General features: G+C 37.4%; 1 protein-coding gene across 1 annotated transcript in view; it reads left to right on the top strand.

Moving 5' to 3' along the window:
- Pth2r (parathyroid hormone 2 receptor) overlaps positions 1–16128 on the top strand; it is a 120178-nt gene extending 104050 nt beyond the window's left edge. The window contains exons 10-13 of the mRNA XM_004851337.4: positions 4334–4428; positions 10609–10747; positions 12173–12214; positions 14920–16128. Of these exons, the coding sequence (XP_004851394.2) occupies positions 4334–4428; positions 10609–10747; positions 12173–12214; positions 14920–15315 (672 nt within the window). The 3' untranslated portion in view covers positions 15316–16128. The remainder of the gene's footprint in view (positions 1–4333; positions 4429–10608; positions 10748–12172; positions 12215–14919) is intronic.
- Positions 16129–21970: the final 5842 nt, after the last annotated feature.

Below are 21970 nucleotides of genomic sequence, written 5' to 3'. Positions count from 1 at the left end.
TAACTGTGAGAGTTTATAGTTGTTAGTGAATATTAGGGAAGAGGGGTCAGGAGTCATTATTTCTTTTGTGAGTCACTTTTTATTGGCATATATTTACATGCTTTTAGATGCTTACTTCATAGTGCCACTGTGTATCCAAGCTAAGAACTAACCTCTGTGTCCAACAAATAGTTTTTGATGTTACTCATTACTCATTGTGTGAGTAATGCTCTAGTTCGAATGACTAACCAAGTAGTGACTCCTCAGGATGCTGAATACTATGCAGGGTGCATTATTAAACAGACAGCCCCTGTTTCTTTTTCTGATGAAGGTTTTGTTTAACATACCTGTCAAAAAATTATCTCGCAGACTCCTGGCGGGGGTAAGACAACAGTTCTCATAAAAGCCTTTAGGAAAAACTTTAAATGATGCATTTAAAAAATATTATACCCAGTGCTCTTTTCAAAATATGAAAAGGAGACAAAGAAGGTACAAATTTCTCTCTACAGTTTGACCGATTCAGTTTTCCTCAATTTTTATTAGAGGAGGCTCCAAAAACACCTCCAAAAATGAGGTATGGGGATGAGAGAGATAATTGGTAAGGAAGGAATTTTAAGAAAAATGGAAAAAAAGTTAATCTCTAATCTTTGACAGAATTGCAAATACCAAATCAATTTTCCCCCAGAGAAAAATCTCCCTTCCAGAACTCCTTTCCTTTCTTAAATCAGTCAGAAATAGAACCTCAAATAAAACTAAAGATGTAACATTTACCATAGATCCTGTCCTTAAATTACAAGTTGAATTCCAGCTGATAACAAATTAGCTTTTGTCTTTATTCTTGTCATAGAGCTAATCAAATTATAGTATTTGATATAGATTAGGAAGTTTACTGCTTATTATTTAAAAGTTCATTCTTTACTTCCATTTTGCACAAAATAGAGTAAAAATATTTATGTTTATGATGTTGAAAAATAAGCCAATATCTGGGATGTGTACACAGGGTGTATTCAGAGGGTTTCTGGGATAAAATAAGCATAACATCCTCCTTTGCTGCCCTAATTTTAAACAAGTCAAGTTCTAGGACAAAATGGGTAGAGGGAGAATGAAAACAAAATCCTAGAAACAAAATTGCTACTAGAGGCTGAGTTGGAGGATGTGACCTTAGGTTTGTTAGCCAAGTGGGCCTGCTGAAGAAGTTCATAATTAGTGAAGGCCTCTCTAGCCAGGCACCGCATATGGAGGGACAGGCGCCCGTCCTTGGAGAGGCTGAACACTGTCTGCTCACTGCAAGTCCTCAAGAGAAAGGGGGATGAGCTGCCTCAAGCACTCTTGGTATCTCTTCCCATATTTACTCATCACATACACCAATCCAACGCCTCCAAGAATGGGAAAAAGATAGGGCAGGGGAGAGGGAAAAAATGTGTATCAGTTGAAACTCCTCCCTTGAAAAGAAAAATCAGGACCAAGGAGAAGACATTTCTTCCAGTGTTCATCTAAAGGCACTGATGACCATTTCAGGCGCAGAAAGGTTGTTTTACAGATCTTTTCAACTGCCAGCTTTCCTAGAGCTAAATTTTGATTTCTTTTTATGATTTTGTCTTTTGGAAGAGATATCACAAAGGGGTGTATGAAAAGGAGAGCTGCTGATTTACTCCAATATAAGCAGTGCTTAGATCAGGTGTATCTCATTCATTCATTCATCCACGAACTCATTTAGTAAGTCTTCACTAAGCATTAAGAATATTTCAGGCACACCACGAGGCAATGGAGGTGCAAGGTGGAGGAGATGAACACCAAATTCTGCTCGGTCTAAGTGTAGTCTAAGTGTTGTAGGTGAAGCTAACACTTCACTGTGTCAAGTACTGTGCTGGGGTGGGGGAGTCAAGAAGAACTTCTGAAAAAAGGTGATGTTCAGCCTGAAGCCTGAGAATGAGCTGACCCAGTGAGGTCATGTGAGTGGAGGAGTGGGCCAAGGAGGCAGCAGGCAAGGCAAACTCCAGGGTAGTCTCAGGGCAGATGGCCCAGGAGCTGGAGCTTCCTGGCTGAAATTTCCAGCTCTTTGTTTAATTTATTCTAATGACGATTTTAAAACTTGATTATATTTTAGGTTCTTTGTAATCTGTTGTTAATCTATCCTGCTCTCAAAAATATTTTGTTCTGTACCTCAGTCAGATATCAAGGCAGCTCTGTTTGATGGACAGGATTGTGGAGTGGTTAAGAATGCACCCTGTGAGTACAGGCTGCATAGGATGACGCACTGGGATTCTGCCACTTGCTAGCTGTGTTGCCAACGATAATTTGTGTAACTTGTGCCTCAAATTCGTCATTTGTAAAATGAAGACAGTAATACAACTGCCTTGTACTGCTGTTGTGAAGACTAAAGAACCAATTCATTCAAAGCATTTATAACATTAAGTACTCAGTAACTTAGTTTCTAACTACCCTATATTCTATATTTTCTTAAATTATTCAGAATAATCATATGGAATTTTATCCAACTATTGTTATGTATTTCAGTATGAGTATGTGCATGCATGTATTTCATCAGTCTTCTAAGTCTATTCAATCTTAGTTTTTCTGAATTCTTTCTGAAATCCATTTAGTTGTCCTTAAGTTTGTCTTCTCAGTTATTAAATAGATAGATTAGTTGTGTGTATCTCTTCCAGTCAAATTTCTGGGAACTTTTAGTATTCATTTGTGATCTTCTGACCTGAGAGCAGCATCCTTGTTTCTGGGTATTTTAGTGGGGTAGAACTTAAGGCTGGCTCATCTGAAGCCATTTGTAATTCTTCCTTTTTAAGAAATAGGGAATGATGAATGGCAAGGCCCAGCCCACATTGCTCCCACACCTCTTCCGGCTTCAGTTCACCCCATTTAATGCTTTACATGGGAGTTATGCATCCGTGCTTGCCACTCTACATCCCAGATACACTGGACATGAACCAAATTTGGCCATTGAGAAAGTCAACCCATGTGATAGATGAATAGGATCTCACATTCTTATTGAAAAAGGTTGTGTCTGTGAGCAGCATGCTGTAGTGGGTGGAAATTGAAATCCTCAACTCTCATGTTTTACATCTTTTTATCTATCTGAAAGGAAGGTATGAGATTATAATGAAGAATTCACAATAGCAACTCACAATGACGTGGCTTAGATTTCAGCTGATAGGTGGTTAGCCTAGACCAAATCAGTTAATCTCTTTGAACTGGAATTTTTATATGTAATAAATGGACATAAGAAAAATGTCTGTCCCATACTCATATGGGACTTAGACAGTGTTTCAAAAAATGGCAGCTATGATTAGCTTAGAAATATCTTTCTTCTACCAGCTCACAAGCTGTGAAATTGTTGAGAGGTCCCTATAGGGCAGTCAACGGTAGGAGGTAGTAAATAGGGTAGCAGGGGATTTGTAGTTGATACAACCAATCAGCTGAATTGATAACTCAGGCACATAAAATTACCCTATAACCCAAATTCTCCAAACTCCAGACATGTTGAGGTCTTTACAGGAGAGGTTATCTTTGGGAATGCAGAACCTGATGTCTTCTCTCACCTGGGTCCTGCTCTGGGACTCACACCATGACTACTCTTGGCAAGCTACATTCCTATTATTCCCAAGTATTAGAGCTTTTCTAGACAGGAGCCTTCTCCCTGAATGAAGGAACCTAGGCTCTCATCTCCTTGTGATCTCCAGAGACCTCTACTTTCTTCTTCATGGTGGATTTCTTCACTTATCTTTGAGGTCCTTGAACAGAAAAGTGTGCTACCCCACTAGCACACCTGACTCCATTTTTAAAACATAGAACTTGGTTGTCCCTCATGTGCCCACATCCTTATCATGTCAAATTCAATTGATTCCCCTACACTGCAGCAGGTGTTTTCTTATACAACATCTTTTTTGTTCAGTTTTAAATCTTAATATACATTGTCAAATACCTTTTCTACATCATAGGTGAGATCCCTAGGCAACTTTACTTTTCCTCTCCCTAAAGATACAGACAGAAGGTAGACATTAATTAAATTTAAATAGGGCATTTATATAATTGCATTTGTATAATAACTATTATTTCTTGCCCTGCCAGTTCTGCCCCAGGTTTCATCTGAACTCTGGTTTGGAAATTGGATCCTGTCAGATTATTCTCAGATATTTCTGGTTTTCAGTGCTGAAATTTTTTTAACCTTCATTTGTGTTTTTATGAAGGCAAGTCAAGAATCAGTAACCTTTCAGTGTCTTAGCTAAGATTCCCTCATCCACATTTGTGGAGTGGGCAATCTTTAATTTTGAATAGTGTAAATTTCTATAAAAATTTTGAAGATTAATTTAATAATTTGTAATATCATCTTCTCTTTCAGTTGAATTTTGTTCTTTTTCTGAATACCGTTAGAGTTCTGGCCACCAAGATTTGGGAGACCAATGCAGTTGGGCATGACATGAGAAAGCAATACAGGTAACTCCAGAATGAGCTCCAGGAGAGGAAATATTTGGGGTTTAGAATATTTAGAGTAAAAGAGTATTAGCAGAGTATTATTAGTGTATTAGAAGTATTTAGAGTAAAAAACAAATATAAATTATCTAAAATGTCTTTAGGAGGCTAAATTTATCAATTTATTTACTTGGGTTTGGTTTAATTATATGATTTCTTTGATATATATGTTTGCATATGTTCAATATATTAAATAATCTAAAATGTTTCTTAAATTCTAAGGGTATTTCTTATTTACTCTCAGCAAATTGGTATTTTAAAATATGAAACATGGAAAATCTATCAATGATATTAGACAATTTTATTTGCATTTAAAAATATGTCATAACTGAAAATAAACAAGAAAGCTTATTTACTCTACTGTGTCCAACTCTGCTATCAAATTAGCATCTACCAAATATAAATTTTTAATAACTTTTAAACACACTGATTTAGGGAATTCTGTTATTTATCCTTTCATGAAAATGGTAAAATTGAGTGTTAATAATCATCGATCAAAACTACCTTGAGAGTATGTACATTTGTCCCAGTGAACACACCTTGGAGATTCTGATTGATAGTGGCCACTATCTACCTGAACATGTACAAGCAGTATCAGGTGGAGGTAGATTAGTCTTTATAACCATTAAATCAGTAATGCTCTGTGGCAGATAGTTATGAAATGCTGTTTCAGACATAGAGAGAAGGTCTCAATCCTTGTCAGAATTTTGATCTTTATTGAAAGATGTTCTTGAAGTCTTTTGGTGACTCATCCTCCTTCATCATGTGGACACCATTTGCTGTTAAGCAGTGGAGAGTGCAGGTATGGCCTGGAGTCTCCATAGCATGCACAATGTGGACAAACTAGAAGCTGCTAGCTCCAGTTATTTTCAGTGTGCTGTAGTGGTAATATTATAATATGAATCACTCCTAAGAGTTTACAGCAAAAGACCTATGCTATACTAATATAGCTTGTCTCATGTTATATCCCATTGGGGAAGACAGAGGCCAAAGGATGATAGAGCAACAGAAGATGTAACTAGCCTTTTGTTCTTCTTCATAAAGTGAAAGAATGCAATGGTGCTTGAACACTACTTATTTCTCTAGTTCTGAATGATGTATACATACACATATATGGATATGTATATATACATATAGACATATATACATCTATAAAGATAAAACATTATATATATTATATACGTTTTCTTGGGGGGTACTAAGGATTGAGCCCAGGACCTTTGCACTGAGCTACATCCTCAGCCCTTTTTTATTTTGAGATAAGTCTTGCTAAGTCACTGAGTTGCCCATGATGGGTTGGAACTTGGGATCTTCCTGAATCAATTTCCCATAATACTGGGATTATAGGCAGGTGCCCCCACATCCAGTTTAAATCCAGTTATTTAAAAACAAAATTGATGTTAACTATCAGATTTAACAACAAAGTTAATATATTTCTCCCCTTTTTATATTACAGTCCAATTCCTTTACAAAGTTAAGATGAGTTGACAGTAGCAGAAAACATAAGATATATGAAAAATGCAAGATTGAATGACAAAGAATCTTTGAATGTTTTGGCTAATTTGATTTTCCATTCCATGTTAAACAAATTCACATTTCAAGTTTGTTATTTTTAGAATAAATCCAACCAATGCTTGCTACGCAGTGTGACATTTAAGAGGACAAATTTTAAGGCTGCCTCACACTTACTATGTAATTTTGGGTGAGCACTTTCCTTCTCTGGACCTCTCTCTTCACTGGAAATGGGGTAATAATAGTCTTCTCACATGGTGATTGTCAGAGTAAAATGAGGCAATCAGAAGAAGCCGCAACAGGGCCATGTGCTAAATAGGCAACTGCTGTATTTGCTGAGTGCCTTCCTTCTACCCACAATCTAGTACAAGGGAGAGAAGGAGAGAATGATTTAATCTCTCTGCTAAAGTAGGAAGAGTATCAGTAAACATGCAGGTACAAACTGCTATGTGCATAGAAAAGAGATAAAGATTAAGTAGGGATCAAGATAGGCTTAAGAGAAATAGGATTTTATTTTATTAGCTAAATCTAAAGAAATTAGAGAATTTCCTGAACTATTCACCTGTGGAAAGATCACCTAGGGACAGAGACTACAAGAATGGGGCAGCTATTTTCTGGACAGTCCAATGAGTCTCCAAATCATTTGACTTCTTTGGATTTCTCTCATGACTTTAACCCTGGACACAGAAGAACCATCGCCATATTTCCATCAAGCCAGAAGACCACTGTCATTGTTACATCTCCGAATCATCTCAATAGACAGCTGTGCCTTTTCAGAGGCAAGCTGTAAAGCTGCACAATGTGCACTGGTGACCAGATGGACATTGAAAGAGATCGATGCTCAGAATTTCTGGATGCCCATTCTGACATGAATGGAAATGCAACAGTCTATGTGTGCATTTGCTTGGGACATCCCTTCAAGTTATTCTTTGCCATTGCAGAACACATTCTAAAAAGAAAAATGTAATCATAGCTCATACAAACAACACACCTCCAATATCTTACTGAACTTGTTAATGACAAAGAGGTAAAATATTACAACTGATTAAAAAATGTAGGGTTAGATAATGAATGCTGAAAAAAATTTACAAATGAATGCAAATGAGCAAAATGTGTCAGTATTTATGGGGCTACAATCAGTGGTATTCTACTGGATTAATCTGCATTTCTCTGGACAAAAATTATTTTCATTGGTGTCATAGACTAACTTCTAAGGTGGTCCCCAAGTTTCCTAGCCCCTGATGTACATGCCTTATATAATCTCTTCTCTGTCACCTTTCACTTTGAATGTGGGCAGGACTTCTAATGAAATAGTTGCCTTTCCCTTGATTGGGTTATAGTACATAGAAAAGGAGGTGGGTCTGCCTCTCCTTTGATGATATTAGACTCCATACTGGCACCCTGAGGAGAGATTCTCCTGCTTGCTTTAAGACACGATCTGATGCACTGTGAAAGCCTATGGTTAAGACCTGGTGACAGCCTATAGTAATAGAGTGAGCCCTGACCAACAGCCAACAACAGTCCTACAACTACAAAGAATGGAAGGCTTCAAGAAATCTGAGTGAGTTTACAAGAGAACCCTCAGGCCAGCTAAGAATGCAGCCCTAGCTGATTTGTTATGCAGCAACAGAAAATGAATGCAATTTATATCTGTTTTCTACATATTAATTTTTATCTCTATGGCTTTGTAAAGGAGGCAAGTAATAGACAAAGAGAGAGACAACTCAGATGACTAAGCTAACAGGATATCCAGTAGAAATAGATTTAATTGCCAAATACAACTTTTCCTTCATCTGCATGAAATCAAAGCATATCTGAACTTTTACATGTATGACCATGTTGCTCTGGTTGATCATATATAAGCAATATATGATTGGATCTGTTGATGCTCTTATAATCAATAGTTAGCTCAATTTTGAGAGCAGTCTCTAGGGGGATTTAGCCTTCATCTTAAAGAAGGAAATGTAATTGTCTTTTCAAAGTGAGGTTAGACAAGATTTTTAAGGTTTTACAAGTGTAGTTAATGCTGGCTCCTTGGATTAGATTGAAATGAAATGTCTTGAAGGCATTCAAAGTGTTGTGTGCAGTTTTATAATCATGCAAAGACAATGCTTACTGGTCAAGATTTAGGAAGAGGACAAACATCTTCAAGGAGCTCTGACAGTGGGAAAAATCAGTTAGGTCAGAAAAACACATTGCTTCTCAGGGATGCTGTCTTGAACAAAATGGACTTAATATGGAATTTTTCAAACTGAATTGCTGTAAGTAATGCAAGTTATGAGGTGTGAGGGTGAGGAGCAGCAGAGGAAAAGTGGCAGAGGCTACAGGAGAAACTATGAATGAGGGATAGATGAATGGCACTGATCTGGGAGGAACAGATGGTCCAGAGACTGTTGAGAATAAGACAGGAAAAGGAGAATGAAGTAGAGCAAATGTGTAATTGTAGCCATCTAATTTAGGCATTGTGATATGAATTTTGTGGGATTCTTCATCTTCTGAAGAAGTTGGAATATAAATGTTGTGATAAGAAAGCGTATGTGTGTGAGTGATGATTCCTAGTAAAGCTGTAAAATATCAGAACTCTTATGGACATCTGGGCCCTATTTCATCATTTCAAAGAGAAAATTCAATCACACAGGTAGTTAAAATCAGGTGCAGAATCTGAATCCAGTTCTCTTTAATCTTTGTCTAGTGTGATCTCAACTCATCTACACAGCTTGTTTCCAATAAGCAAAATAAATAATAACTAAAACAGCTGAAGGAAAGACTAGTGAGAAGAGGTTAGATTGTTTGAGATTACTAGAGAGGAAATAATTCATAGGTGGAAAGAAAAATTTGAGGAGTAAGAAAGAAGCCACGTGAAACAATTATTTTGAGATAAAAGTGCAAACAACACAAAATAAAACAGCTGTTGGTGGGATTCAGTTGCTTGCTGGCTTTGGTGCAGAAGCCACTTATTCTCACCACATGGGCCTCTCTGGAGAGCAGCTCATAGCATGGCAGCTTGTTTCCCTGAAGAAGCAAAGGAGAAAGTCTTCTAGGAAGATGCAGGTTACAGTCTTATGAAACATAATCACAGAAGTGGCATCCTGTTGTCTTTGTCACAATCTGTCAGAAGCAAGTCCCTGGTCCTGCCCAAAACCAGGAAGAAAAGATTAACAGGAACATGGGTAATAAGAGGTGGAGATCGTTAGAGATCATTTAGAGTAACCCCATCCATATTAGTCAGGGTTTCTCAGAGAAACAGAACCTATAGGACAGATAGATATAGCTGTAGATAGGTAGACATATAGATAAATAGAAGACATAGGTAGATACATGAGAATTGGCTCATGCAATCATAGAGGCTGAGAAGTCCTACAATAAGTTTTCAGCAAATTGGAGTACCTAGGACACCTAGCTCATTTCAAGTCCAAAAGCCTTAGAACCAGGAAGAAAATTGTGTAACCCTAAGTCCAAAATGAAGGCCTGAAAACCCAAGGAGCTTCTAGTATAAGTCCCAGAGTCCAGTGGCTCAAGAACCTGGAGTTCTGATGTCCAAGGGCAGAAGAAGAGAGAACAAGTTCATCTTTCATCTGCCTTTTTGTTCTGTCTGGTCCCCCAGCTGATGGGATGTTGCCCATTCACATTCAGTCAAGATTTTCCACACCAATCACCTCAGGATTCACTTTCATAGACAGACAGAAATAATGCTTTACTAATTTTCTACGTATTCCTCCATTCATGCAAGTTAACGTGTAAAATTAACTATCACATGATCCTATTGGAAAACCCAGGATTTCTCCAAATGCACAAGAAAATGTGTGTGAAAAATCAGCTAAGGGAAATAGTGTCAGCCAACTCATTGTCTTGAAAAACAAAATTAGACAAAATAGAACTATAGAGAGTTTCCTATAGAATTTGACAGAGAATATTATGAGAAAGCAGGAGAACTTGACCACAGGTAGCTCACACGAATATGTAAATTATTTCTAAAAGTAGATGAATTTTAGCTGTACAAAACAAACTAAATGCTGCCTCTGAAAGTGAGGGCAGCTAATATTAGTAGAGGAAATGCTTATTTCAGTTTCAAGCATAAGATCTAAAAAAGTCTTCTGATAGAAAAAAATGCTATTTAACAACTTTATAAAAATAGTATCCTGTAATCAAGAAGACTGCAAATGAGATGAGAGATTTAAGGGATACATAAAGATTTAATGTATGTGCTGGCACATGCCTGTAATCCCAGCACTCTGGGAAAGTGGAGGCAGGATAATCATGAGTTTGAGCCTACCCTGGGCAACTTAGACAAGGTGGGCATGGCAGAGGGATATTACAGAGAAGAAACAGTCCATAGCATGGTAGGCAGGAAGCAGCAGCTTTCTCTCTGCTTTCCATTTTATTCTGTCTGTCTTTAAAAAAAAAAAGCAGAATCAACTACATGATTTAGTATAAGAGTTATAGAAAGAGGAGGAAGAACAAAGAGCAACCAACCAACCAAACAAACAAAAACAATAACTAGCAAAAGTGGTAGGGTCCAAAGAGATAGAGTACAGTCAAGTCTTGTTAGCACTGCTTAAGTATTTCTCTCAAGCTGCCTCTATTGAAAAGCACTCTAGATTAATTAATAAAAGTCTTGCTCTTCTCTTTCAGGAAACTCTCCAAGTCTACACTGGTTCTGGTTCTGGTCTTCGGTGTGCACTACATTGTATTCATCTGCCAGCCACACTCATTCACAGGGCTCTGGTGGGAGATCCGCATGCACTGTGAGCTCTTCTTCAACTCCTTTCAGGTAAACTGTCCTGCCTAATCACTGAGCCCTTGTGGGCTTTTTGTTTTCGCTGGCAAATTTTTCTCTGCTCTGTTTCTGGCTTTGATGGGCCCAACTTCCAGGGGCCACGACAGGGCACTGTTCTTTGGTGCTCGTGGTGTTCCCTCCTGCAGGGGTCAGCTTAAGTCTGACCCCAGCAGAGGCAGCTCTGGTGCTGTTTCTCACATCAGTAACCCTGGCTCTGAAATAAGCAGCAGATTATTATAAAGTCTGTAACTCCTGAAGAGCAGGGACCTCTGCTTTTGTGTATGGAAAAGAAATAAAAGTAAAAGATGAAGGGAAGATGCAGAAAAAAGGGAAAAGGAGGCAGAAAAAAGGGAAAAGGAGACAAAAAAGAGAAGACCTTATTGGACACATTTCATCTTCTTTGAACTATGATGACTGTCATCTCTCACATGGATGAACCTCTGCCCTACCACTCCTTGTCTCCTTAAATGTAGTCCATGCACGATGGTCTGAAATATCTTAAAAATATTCATTTTATTCTATCACTTACTTGCCAGAAATAAACAAAGTTTTCCTGATGCACTCAGAATAGAGTTCAAATGCCATTGCCTGACACCTGCAGCTCTGTGTGATGTGGACCTTGTCACACCTTACTCCATGGATCCCTGTATGTTCCAGCCACCCAAACCCACGATTACTTCCACACTTTCTGTTCCTCAAGCAGCTCACACTTTCTGAACCCTTTGCTTGCAATGCTTTCCCCCTAATCACTACACAACACAACTGGTTTCTTATTCTTGCCACTCAAACCAGCCTAAATGTCACCCCCTCAGAGAAGCCTTGTTGAGTTCCTCATCTAATATATCCACTCTATCATTCTGACAGCATTTATTCTGTCAGCTTAACCCTTATTATCTTGTCTTTCTCATGTGACTGTTTGTATTTGACCCATGTCTTCTCTTACAGAGCTGTTTTGGTTGCATTGTTTACCCCTGTCATGCTGAGCAGCTCCTAGCACACTGTATGTGTTCAACAGAGATTTTTTAGTGAATGAAAATATTTTTTTGTGTTTTTACCTTGGAATATTTTATGTTTGCAGTTTCTAGCATTCACAGAGTATAAATATATTTCACCAAGGAGGGCATGGGTATTATGTGATCTATGAGTGACAATATAAATGAAATCAGAATAATAGAAGTCATTTCCTTATCTTAGAGCATTTTATTCACTTATTTGGAGCAGCTGACACCAAAGAAAGATCTCAAACAAATTTAGTATAAACTTAAGGATTTGGAAATATTAGGAGAGAAAATAATTTGTATAATTTTCTGAAGGAATCATTTAAAACCAGTTTTTAAACTTAGTAATTTGGCACAAGATACTTTAATGTTATGAATTTCATGAATTGTCAGTGGGCTCATATTCTTTTCTGTTCTGCAGGGTTTCTTCGTGTCTATTGTCTACTGCTACTGCAATGGAGAGGTGGGTATGAAGGAGCCCTCCAACAGTGGACAGGTCTAGCTTCAAAAAAGCTTGTATGTTAGTGCATTTTGTGTTGCTGTAACACAATACTTGAGATTGGGTAATATATAATGAATGAATGGATGTTTATTTCTTATGGTTTTAAAATCTGGAAAGTCCATGGTCATGGGGCCCACATCTGGCAAAGGCATTCTTGCTGGGTCATTCCATGGCTGAGAGCAAATCAAGAGACCAAACTCACAACTTCAAGCATTTTCCTAATTCATGAGAGTAGTGCTCTTAAGACCTAAATACCTCCATAGACCTCACCTCCTAATGCTGTTCTATTGGAGATGAAGTTGCAACACAAGGACTTTGGGGAACCAAAGCTGAAATCATAGCATCTTATAAATGGCCAGGATAATGTGTTCTGAATTTCTTTAGAGGACTTCAAGGATTTATAAGACTGGGTGGTGGAAAGGGAGATATTTTAATTATTTTAATCATAAATTATTTTGAGAAAGTGAGCATTAATGTAAATAAGCTAAGGCTTTATCATTGTTAAATGTCAACTCAGTTGCATAGTCTCGTATTAAAAAACAAGTTGTTGAAATACAAATTGATGCTTACATGGCCAGTGAATTTCATATTCTAGTTAATACTGAAATTTATATTCCATTTCAAATTCTATTAAAAACTCAAATATAAGTTTCCCTGGGACAAATCCATTAGAATATTTTATTTTTTAAGGTACAAGCTGGTGATGTAACAGTCTTAATTCATTTAGGAGGTGGCCAAAGAGAAGTGACCACATTGGATAACACATTTCACTTTGTAATGTTTAACATCTGTTGGATGAGTTGCCACCTTGTCTCAGATTTTCAACTTGGTGCAACTTGATACTTATTATTGTGATAGATCACTAGATACTTCTGATCACATTTAGGCTTTTGGCATTGTGGGATGCTATGCCAGTCTTCACAGAAAGAAGTTAAATTAAATAGCAACTTGTTCATTTTCTGAGTTACTTCTGCATTGTTTTCATCTTATTTTGCAGCAAGGGTGAGTAGTATGGGTGTTTATTTTTTGCCAAAATAAACAGGTGGGAATTTGTTGTTTTAGTCAGCTTCCCAGCATTCTACTGTTTCTCTTAGACCTTAAAAAAAAAAAAAGCTTCCTTCTGGAAATGTGCAATAGTGGTAGAATTTAATCTTCAGTAGAAGGATTGAGAACAAAAGCCCCACCTGACTAAAAGCACATTTACAGTGCATGCATTTCTGTTTTACCAGCCTTCTTTCATTTCTTTTTCTGTAGTTTGCCTATGGTAATTATAGTATGGGCATTAAATTTCAAGTTGAATTTCTTTCTTTTTTTTTTTTTTTTGGTACCGAGGATCGAACTCAGGACCTTGGGCTTGCGAGGCAGGCAGCGGAACCATTGAGCTAAATCCCTGGCCCTCAAGTTGAATTTCTTCCATGACATTGCTCAGCTTCAGCTGTTGTCAAAGACCCAGCCACTAGTTGAAGTAGACATGAATTTTCTTCAGTAACTACTGAGAGTAGGGGAAAGAATTGAGCTCATTCTAATTTGAGCAAGAGGATGTTTTAAAGTGAGAAAGGGCTGGAAGGCAATTAGGGGCTCAGTAGAGTCAGAGAAGTGAAAAAGTATACAGCTAGTCCATGTGGATGCAGTTATGAAGCGTGACAATATAGACCACCCAGAAACAGAGAAGGAGCAAATCACCTTAAAGAGCTGTTGGCTCACAAGGGATTTCTGTTGCCTCTAACAGCAATGTACTTACATTTTTATATCTTTGTGTATCTATGGGGAGGGGAAACAGCAACCATGGCTGCTCAGTGAAATAGCCAGCAGTTCAAGCATGATTACATAAGCAGAGGAGCGGTTAAAGGGGAATGGAGAGGTTTGGCAGGGCTTTCCAAGATTGTCCCGCTCTACTGAGTTTTCATTATAGTTGTGGGCATAGCTACTATCTATCTTTCACAACAGAGAGAGTTGCAGTTTTCTCTCTCAGACCAGCTATGCCTGTAGCTTAGTTGTCAAAGCTAGGTTTCTTGTGAGGATTACAACGTGAAGAAATGGCTCTCCAACCCTTGAGAGAGAAGATTCCAAGTTGCCAGAACCACATATTTATGATGTGAGCCCTTTTTGATAAATGTCCTAAGAAAGGAAGTCAGGAAGCTGTTATCAGGTGTGCTGGCTAGAACAAACAGTGAACTTTCCCGGCATTGTTGAGCTTTTCCAGTAGGTACTTTAAGGAGTCTGGGATCATCCTAGGGTTGTAAACTTGTGCTCCTAGAAGCCATACAAGAGTTGGGTCAGGTTTCTCTAGTGTAGGGGTTTGGATGAACTTGTCATATGCAGAGAGTTCTGCAGTCCATAGTGCCTCTGTTTAATTATTTCTTCTCCAACCGGAATCCTCTTTTTTCTGTTCCTTGTGAGATATTTCTATTGGACACATTTCAACTTCTATTTAAATACTGGTCTTGGAGAAGTCCCTTTGACTCACTCTAAGCTTGTGTTTGCTCATCTCCAAAAATAACACCCATCTGGAAGGTTTTTTGAAGTTGAGCGACTATGTATCTCTACAATCCCAGGCACATAGAGGAATTTCATTAAGTGATTATTACTATAATTTAAACATCCTTGTAACAAGATTGCAGGGTCTCTTATTATTTCTAACACACAACATGTTTCTGGTGGTTTAGGTTCAGGCTGAGGTGAAGAAGATGTGGAATAGATGGAATCTGTCCATCGACTGGCAGAGGCCGCCACCGTGTGGCAACCACAGATACGGCTCAGTGCTCACCACAGTGACTCACAGCACCAGCAGCCAGTCACAGATGGCGGCCAGCACGCGCATGGTGCTCATCTCTGGCAAACCCGCCAAGACTGCCAACAGACTGCCCGACTGTCATGTGACTTTACCTGGCTACGTCTGGAGTAACTCAGAACAGGACTGCCTGCCACACTCCATCCATGAGGAGACTAAGGAAGGCAGCAGGAGGAAGGGAGATGCTATTCCAGTGGAGGGGTCCTCCAGGCCATTGGAGTTCACCCTAGACACTGAGAGATGTAAGGGAGAAACTGAGGATGTTATCTGAATCATCATTCGTGGCTTTCGCAGGACTGGTGGATCCAGTTGGCTGGCATTCCTCTGTTTGAGTCCAAAGGCTGAAACATTCAGGGTTAATTTAAATGTTTATAGGCTACATGAGTTGCCTCCTGTCCTCAGACACAAAAGAGGAAGTATTGGTGAAACAATTACCTTTTTTTTTTTGTCATCAAATTTTTTTCTAAATTGATGTGTGATACTTGCTCTGTGGTTCATTTTTTTTAATGAGTGTGAATGCTACATCTGAGTAGAAAATGTTTTAATGGCTGGGCTCATTCTCATAAATACCACCCTAAATATAACACAAATCACTTAGTATGTATCATTTTCTTTTTAAGAAATAAGTACTTTTTGTCTTTCTCACTTTAATGTACTTACATCATTGGATTCCTTTTGCCTGTGCCTAAGAGCAGTAAGTATCTGAAAAAATGTATATTGAAAGAATAAAGATCAATGAAGAAGCATGCACTGGGAAATTAGTTGGGTTGATATTGATAAAATAATCAATTTATGATAAATATGATCATTTCTTTCTAGGAACAAGGAAAATTGCTCAAAACTCTTTTGCATATTTCTCCTTTTGAATGTTCCCTTTGTGACCAGCCAAACCTCAGGTCTTCACTCTTCTACCATGACATGCTAAAGGTTTTCTCAGTGAGCTTGTGTCTGCAAACTGATTTTGTTTGTACTCCTTTATATTGGTAGTAAATTACATTGGACCTATATCTTTTTCTTCCCAGTTCTATTCTTAGTGCCATTATAGATAGCATGTAGGATAAATTAAAAGTCTGTTTAAAAGTACATTTTGAGTCACTTTAAAAATTTTCTTTTTAGCATCCAATATTATTTTTGGGAACCAATAAAACTTCCCTTCTCCAAATTTATACTTGTCAATATCTATCTCCTGTACTTTACATTGAAAATTGCAATAAATCTTGCAGGTATGAAAACATTCATTAAGTGCATGCCACTAAAGAGGTATTTCTTCTAGATTTTTACAAACATTAACCTATTTAATTCTCACTGCACACTTTGGAGTAAGTCTTGTCATTCTCATGATGCAGTTGATAGGGTAGAGTGTAACTCGATTGGCTTTGGGATCCTTGGGAAGTTGGTAGAGTACACTCTCGGTGTGTCTGTGTGGGTCATGAAGACATGGCCTTGGCAATCTATGATTAGTCCCTTGCCTTTTCTTTTCTGGTGCTACTCTTCTGCTATGCTTCCCAGTCCCCATGAACTAAGCAGCTTTGTTTTTCTATGCCCTTCCACCATGATGTTTCTGCTTTGGAGACAGCCAACTGTGGACTGAATCCCCTGAAACTGTGAGCTAAATTAAACTCGGGTATTATGTTGCAGCAAAAATAAAGCTAATACAAAAAATTAGTACTAGAGAAGTGGGGCTCTTTCTGTGACTATACCTGCATTTGGAAGTGGTTGTGAGAGGAGTTTGGAAATGAGGACTAGAGCAGACCTAGAATGCTGTAAACAGAGCCTGATGATGGTTCTGGTCAGTGGTTTGTAGACCAGAATGCTGATAGGAATGCAGAGAGTAAAGGCAAATCTCAGGAGCTTTCAGTTTGGAATAAGGACTCAATTGGCAGTTGGGTTAGAGGCCAGGATGTATGTTATACTCTGGCAGAAAATTTTCTATTTTTGTTCATGTCCTGAGACTTTGGGGGAGACTGAGACTAAGGGCAGTGGACCAAGTGAAAGGTAGCCTAATATTCAGTCTGTGCATAGGTACCACTAGCTACCCTTAGCCAGATTCACAGCAAGAATTGGGAGCAAAAGGAAAAGCAGAAAAATTTGAAAAACTTAATTTTTTTATTAAGTTTATTGGTACATTACAGGTATACAATACAATGACATTCATCATTGGCAACTTATACCTTTACATGATATATCTGGGTTCTTATTTTTCCCCATTCCCCTGCCCTCCCTTCAACCCCTCTACCCCTCCCTATTTACAAAGATTTTATTACCACTTTTTATCTTCTCATATTTTTTACTTTCCCTTCTTTCCTTTCCCCTACCCCTCTCAGTTTCCCTTCCCCTTTAGACCTTTTCTTCCTATTTCACATTATCAATTTTACATTTTGATTCTTATTTACAGTTTTAGTTTCTCATACCAGAGAAACTATTTGGTATTTACACATGTGTGTCCTATTTATTTCACTTAAGAGTATGGCTTCAATGTGAATCCATTTAGATATAAATGTTTCTCATTCTTTATGGCTGAGTAGTACTTCATTTTATTAAAAAAACCCCACATCTTCTTTATCCAGTCTCCAATTGATGGGCAATTGGGCCGTTTCCAAGTTTTAGCTATTACAAACTGTGCCACTATAAACACAGATACACAGCATATATCACTGTGGTATGATTCTTTTAATTCTTTTGGGAAGATATCCAGCAGAGGGATAGCTGGGTCAAATGGGACCACTAATCCTAATTTTTTGAGATATCTCCATATTAATTTCCACAGTGGTTGCACCAGTCTGCATTCCCACCAGCAATGGAGAGGGGTTCCTTTCTCCATTTTTGATCATAGCCAGATCTTAACTTCCTAAATAAATGCAGCTCTCCAATCTTGATACCTGGCAACACCTAAGGACTGGGTCAGCAAAAAGCCATCACCAGGTGCAGCACCTTGACCTCAGAACAGAACTGTGGGCCCAAATAAATTGCTTTTCTTTGTAATTTACTCTAGTTGTTGTACTGTGTTATTAGTAACAAAAAATAGTCTAAGATACATAACAGAGTACATGAGTAGACTGGAGGAATCTGGAGAAGAACTTTGAGCTTATTATCCCTTATAAATTATCAAAGTTTCAATTAAGAAAAAATAGAAACTCTATGAAGCATTGCCTAAGGATTTCATCCATGTATACATTCCTCCAGATACACTCCAATCTTTTCTTGGATTAACCAGATCAGTGCAAAGCTTTGCACCTGCTGCATAATTAAATCTTTCCACTTCCATAGAAGTGGATTTTGGGATCTGCTACAAACCTAAATTGAGTAATGTAAATAGTCTCATGAATATTTCTCCTCTGCCTACTTAAAGGAACACATAAGGGCCATGTTTACTCCTTCTCTGTAATTGTTCCTTTATTGCTTCCATCATTTTTTATTTCTACTACATTATTGCTTTCAATATACAACATACTTTAATACCTCTTATCTTAGAAGAAAAAATCTTTCTTTCTCTGCCATTCCTCTACAGATACTGCCCAATTTCTCTGCTCTATTTTAAGCAAAAATTTCTTCAAAATTTTTTTCTACTTGCCTTCTCCATTTTGTTCTCCATCTACTCTCCCTTCCACTTGCCCTGACCAGAATTATAGCTACACAGTTTTAATGCAAATATACTTGTCAATGTCAACAGTGACTATGGCCTGAACTCAGTAAACATGGTATTCAGTTCTTGGTTCTCAATTCGTTATCCAGTTGGTTACTCTAAGTTGCCACAGGATCTAAGTCTACTCCTTCCCAATTTTTCCCATTTCCCCGTCAATGGAGTCTCTATTCTTCCAAAAGTTAGAGCCAAAATCCTTTGTTCATCACATTCTCTTTCTCTAATTACTCCAGAACCCCACATGTCTCTATATTCAAAAGATATTCAGAATACAACCAGTTTTTTCCATCATAACCGCTACCTTTCTTACCTAAGCCATCATAGCCTCTTACTAGATTATTTGGGTGGAATCCTAACTTATCTGCCTGTTTCTATTCACTTTCTACTCAATTCAGCATCTAACCCTTCCAAATGGCTTCCACCTCACTCAGAGAAAATTCTTTCACTCTCTTCCTTCAGGTCTTCTTGTTTTCCACAGAGCACACCAGGCATGTTACCACCTCAGGGAATTTGAAGTGGATTTCCCCTTGACCTGGAAAGCTTTTTGCCCAAATAACTGCATGGCTCAGTCAGTTATGTTTTCCAGGATGCTTTCAAAATGAGTGTTATCATTAGAGAAGCTCTAACTGAACACCACTTCCTCATCTACTCATCCTCCTCTTTCTCTTTTTCTGCCTTCCTTTTTTCTTTTTGATATAATCCATGGTTTTCTTTTGCTTATTATCTGCACCTTTGCAATAGAATATAAATTTCATGAGAGCAGACTCCTTGTTTTTGTTCACTCTTATACTTACAAAATTTAAAACAGTACCTGACATATAGTTGTTACTTAACTATATTTTTGCAGTGAATGAATGAATCATATACCACTTTATAAGGATTTAAGGGAGAATTTTTTTTCTGTGTTGACAATAGTGTTATTCTTCTCTTTTTACTCACTTCTGCAGTACTTAAAGCCAAATTTTGGAACTCCCTACAACGTCAATCTCAGCTTCATTCCCTTTTTTATTTTTCTCTTTTGTAATAAATTTCCAATTAACTGGTATTTATTCTGTAATTTTATTATATTAATTTTGTTACTTCCTTTAATTCTATTAACTAATGCATAAAAGGTAAACAATTATGAAATTATATTTCATGGTTAACAAATGAAGGAGCTAGTAAAGTCTGTCTGGTATAATTATGATAATTAATATAATATAATAATTATGATGTGAATTCTAAGACACTTCAAATCACTCCTAAAGATACCTTTAAAAATCTTAACAAAAGTTTCTTTTACTAGTTAAATAGTGGAACTAAAATTAACTTATTTAACCTTTCTGCAAAGATTATGGAAAGACCACTTTTAAGGAAGTATAGTTAAATTCTATAGCAATAACTCATATCATGTTCTGAAAGTGATCATTGTTTGTTAGGTGGCATAATTTTAAAGGCCTTCTAATAGTATTTTCTTCTTATTAGTATACTTTATTAATGTTAGACAAGTGGAAAATAGTTTTCCCTAAAAAAGACATGTATATATGTATTGATGTTATTCCTACTTAGGTTTATTTATAATCTGGTTATGGTCCATTTTTATTCCTTGCTTTATGGAGGGACTTTAGTGGGAGGAATACAAAATATGTCCTTTTTAATATGAAGGATACTGAATTCATTAAACAGCTGGTTATTGAGACAATTCAATATTCCCTCTAGACCTCAAAACAATGACAAACAACTGAATTTATTCTTTATAAAATTTTCATTGTTCTTTAATGTGAAATGCATCAAAAATGTGCTAAATTTTCGCCACCTGCTGCACAAGCGCAAGGACCCAGGTTCAATCCCCAGTACCAAAAAAAAAAAAAAAAAGTGCTAAAGAACAAATAGCAGAATTCACCAAATAATCCCACTGAATTGTCAATGGCTGCACTATACTATAAAATTGCGCTCATGTGTGTATACAAAGTAAAACGTAATAATAAAGTAGATGTGTGATGTATTAATCAGTTTAGTTTGCCATAACAAAATACTATCAACTAAGTGACTTAAACAATAGAAATTTATTTGCTCAGAGCACTGGAGGTTCAAAGTCCAAGATCAGAATGCCAGCAAGGTTAGGTGTGGGTGAGCGCACTCTCTCTCTCCCTCTCTCTCTCTTTTTTCTCTCTCCCTCCCTCGCTGATGGCTGACTTTTCCCTGTTTCCTCACTTGGTGGAGAGAAAGCAAGCTCTCTTCTATCTAAGCTCTCTTCTTAAAAGGGCATTAATCCCATCATGAAGGCCCATCCTCTCTTCATCTGAGCCTAATAACTAACCTTCCAAAAGCACCATCTCCAAATACTATCCCACTGGAGGTTCAGGCACTAACATACGAATTTGTAGGGACATTTAGTCCATAAATCATACTAAATGTGAATTTTTACATTTTCAAATAGTGTCAAATGAAAACAATTGTTTCAAAGATAATTTAGACCCATGGTAGATCTGAGTTTCACTTTTCAGTAGGCAGAATTTTAAATGCCCCAAGATCACTACCCACTCCCGTGGTCACCCTGTGTAATCCCACCTTTCAAGTGTGGGGACAGAATCTAAAAACATGATGGTATTCATTTATGTCATTAGAATGCAAATCACAGAAGCCTTTCAAAGAAAGAGAGGCATTAGATTGCTTTTTCAGGGGCCATAGAGAAATAAACTGCCCTGAGTTCCACAGATGCAGGGGGACGTTACACCACAGGAGAAGGGAAGAGGTCCCGGCCTCCAGGTAAGAGCCTGCATCCACTGCAGCTTTGTGTGAGGTCCTAAGCAGAGGGCCCAGCTAGGCCACACCTGTGTTCATGATCCACAGAAATTGTGAGATAATTAACATACATTGTCTTAAGCAACTAAGTTTGTGGTAACTTATTACAAAGCAACGGAAATCTAATACATCAGAGTTAACTATTCAATTTGATAAGTGCCGCAGATTAATGATAAAGTTGAAATTTTTAGAACTTTCTCTGAATTTTTAGAACTCTTCTTTGCAGAAGAGAAAAAGAATTAATATCATGGAAAAGCTAACTTAAATTAAATGGAATTCTATATGTTTTCTGACCATTGATTAGGCAAAATTAAAAACTATTTTTTCATTTTAAATTTTTTAGTAATTTTTAAATATAGCAGGTAACATATTTTAAAAGTCAACTAATAAAGTACACTTAATACCTCCAATGAATCAATGTGGCAAAGAACTTTTACTGAATCCGAAAGCTTTATAGATTAGATGGAATATTAAGTAACTAAGTAAAATTCTCATAACTTTG

The sequence above is a fragment of the Heterocephalus glaber genome, unplaced genomic scaffold (genome assembly GCF_053883595.1).
Source record: "Heterocephalus glaber isolate CG9 unplaced genomic scaffold, H.glaber_assembly_v1.0 deba00000621, whole genome shotgun sequence".
Lineage (NCBI taxonomy): Eukaryota > Metazoa > Chordata > Mammalia > Rodentia > Bathyergidae > Heterocephalus > Heterocephalus glaber.
Note: the sequence above shows the minus strand (reverse complement) of the source record. Positions and strands in the feature narration are given on the sequence as shown.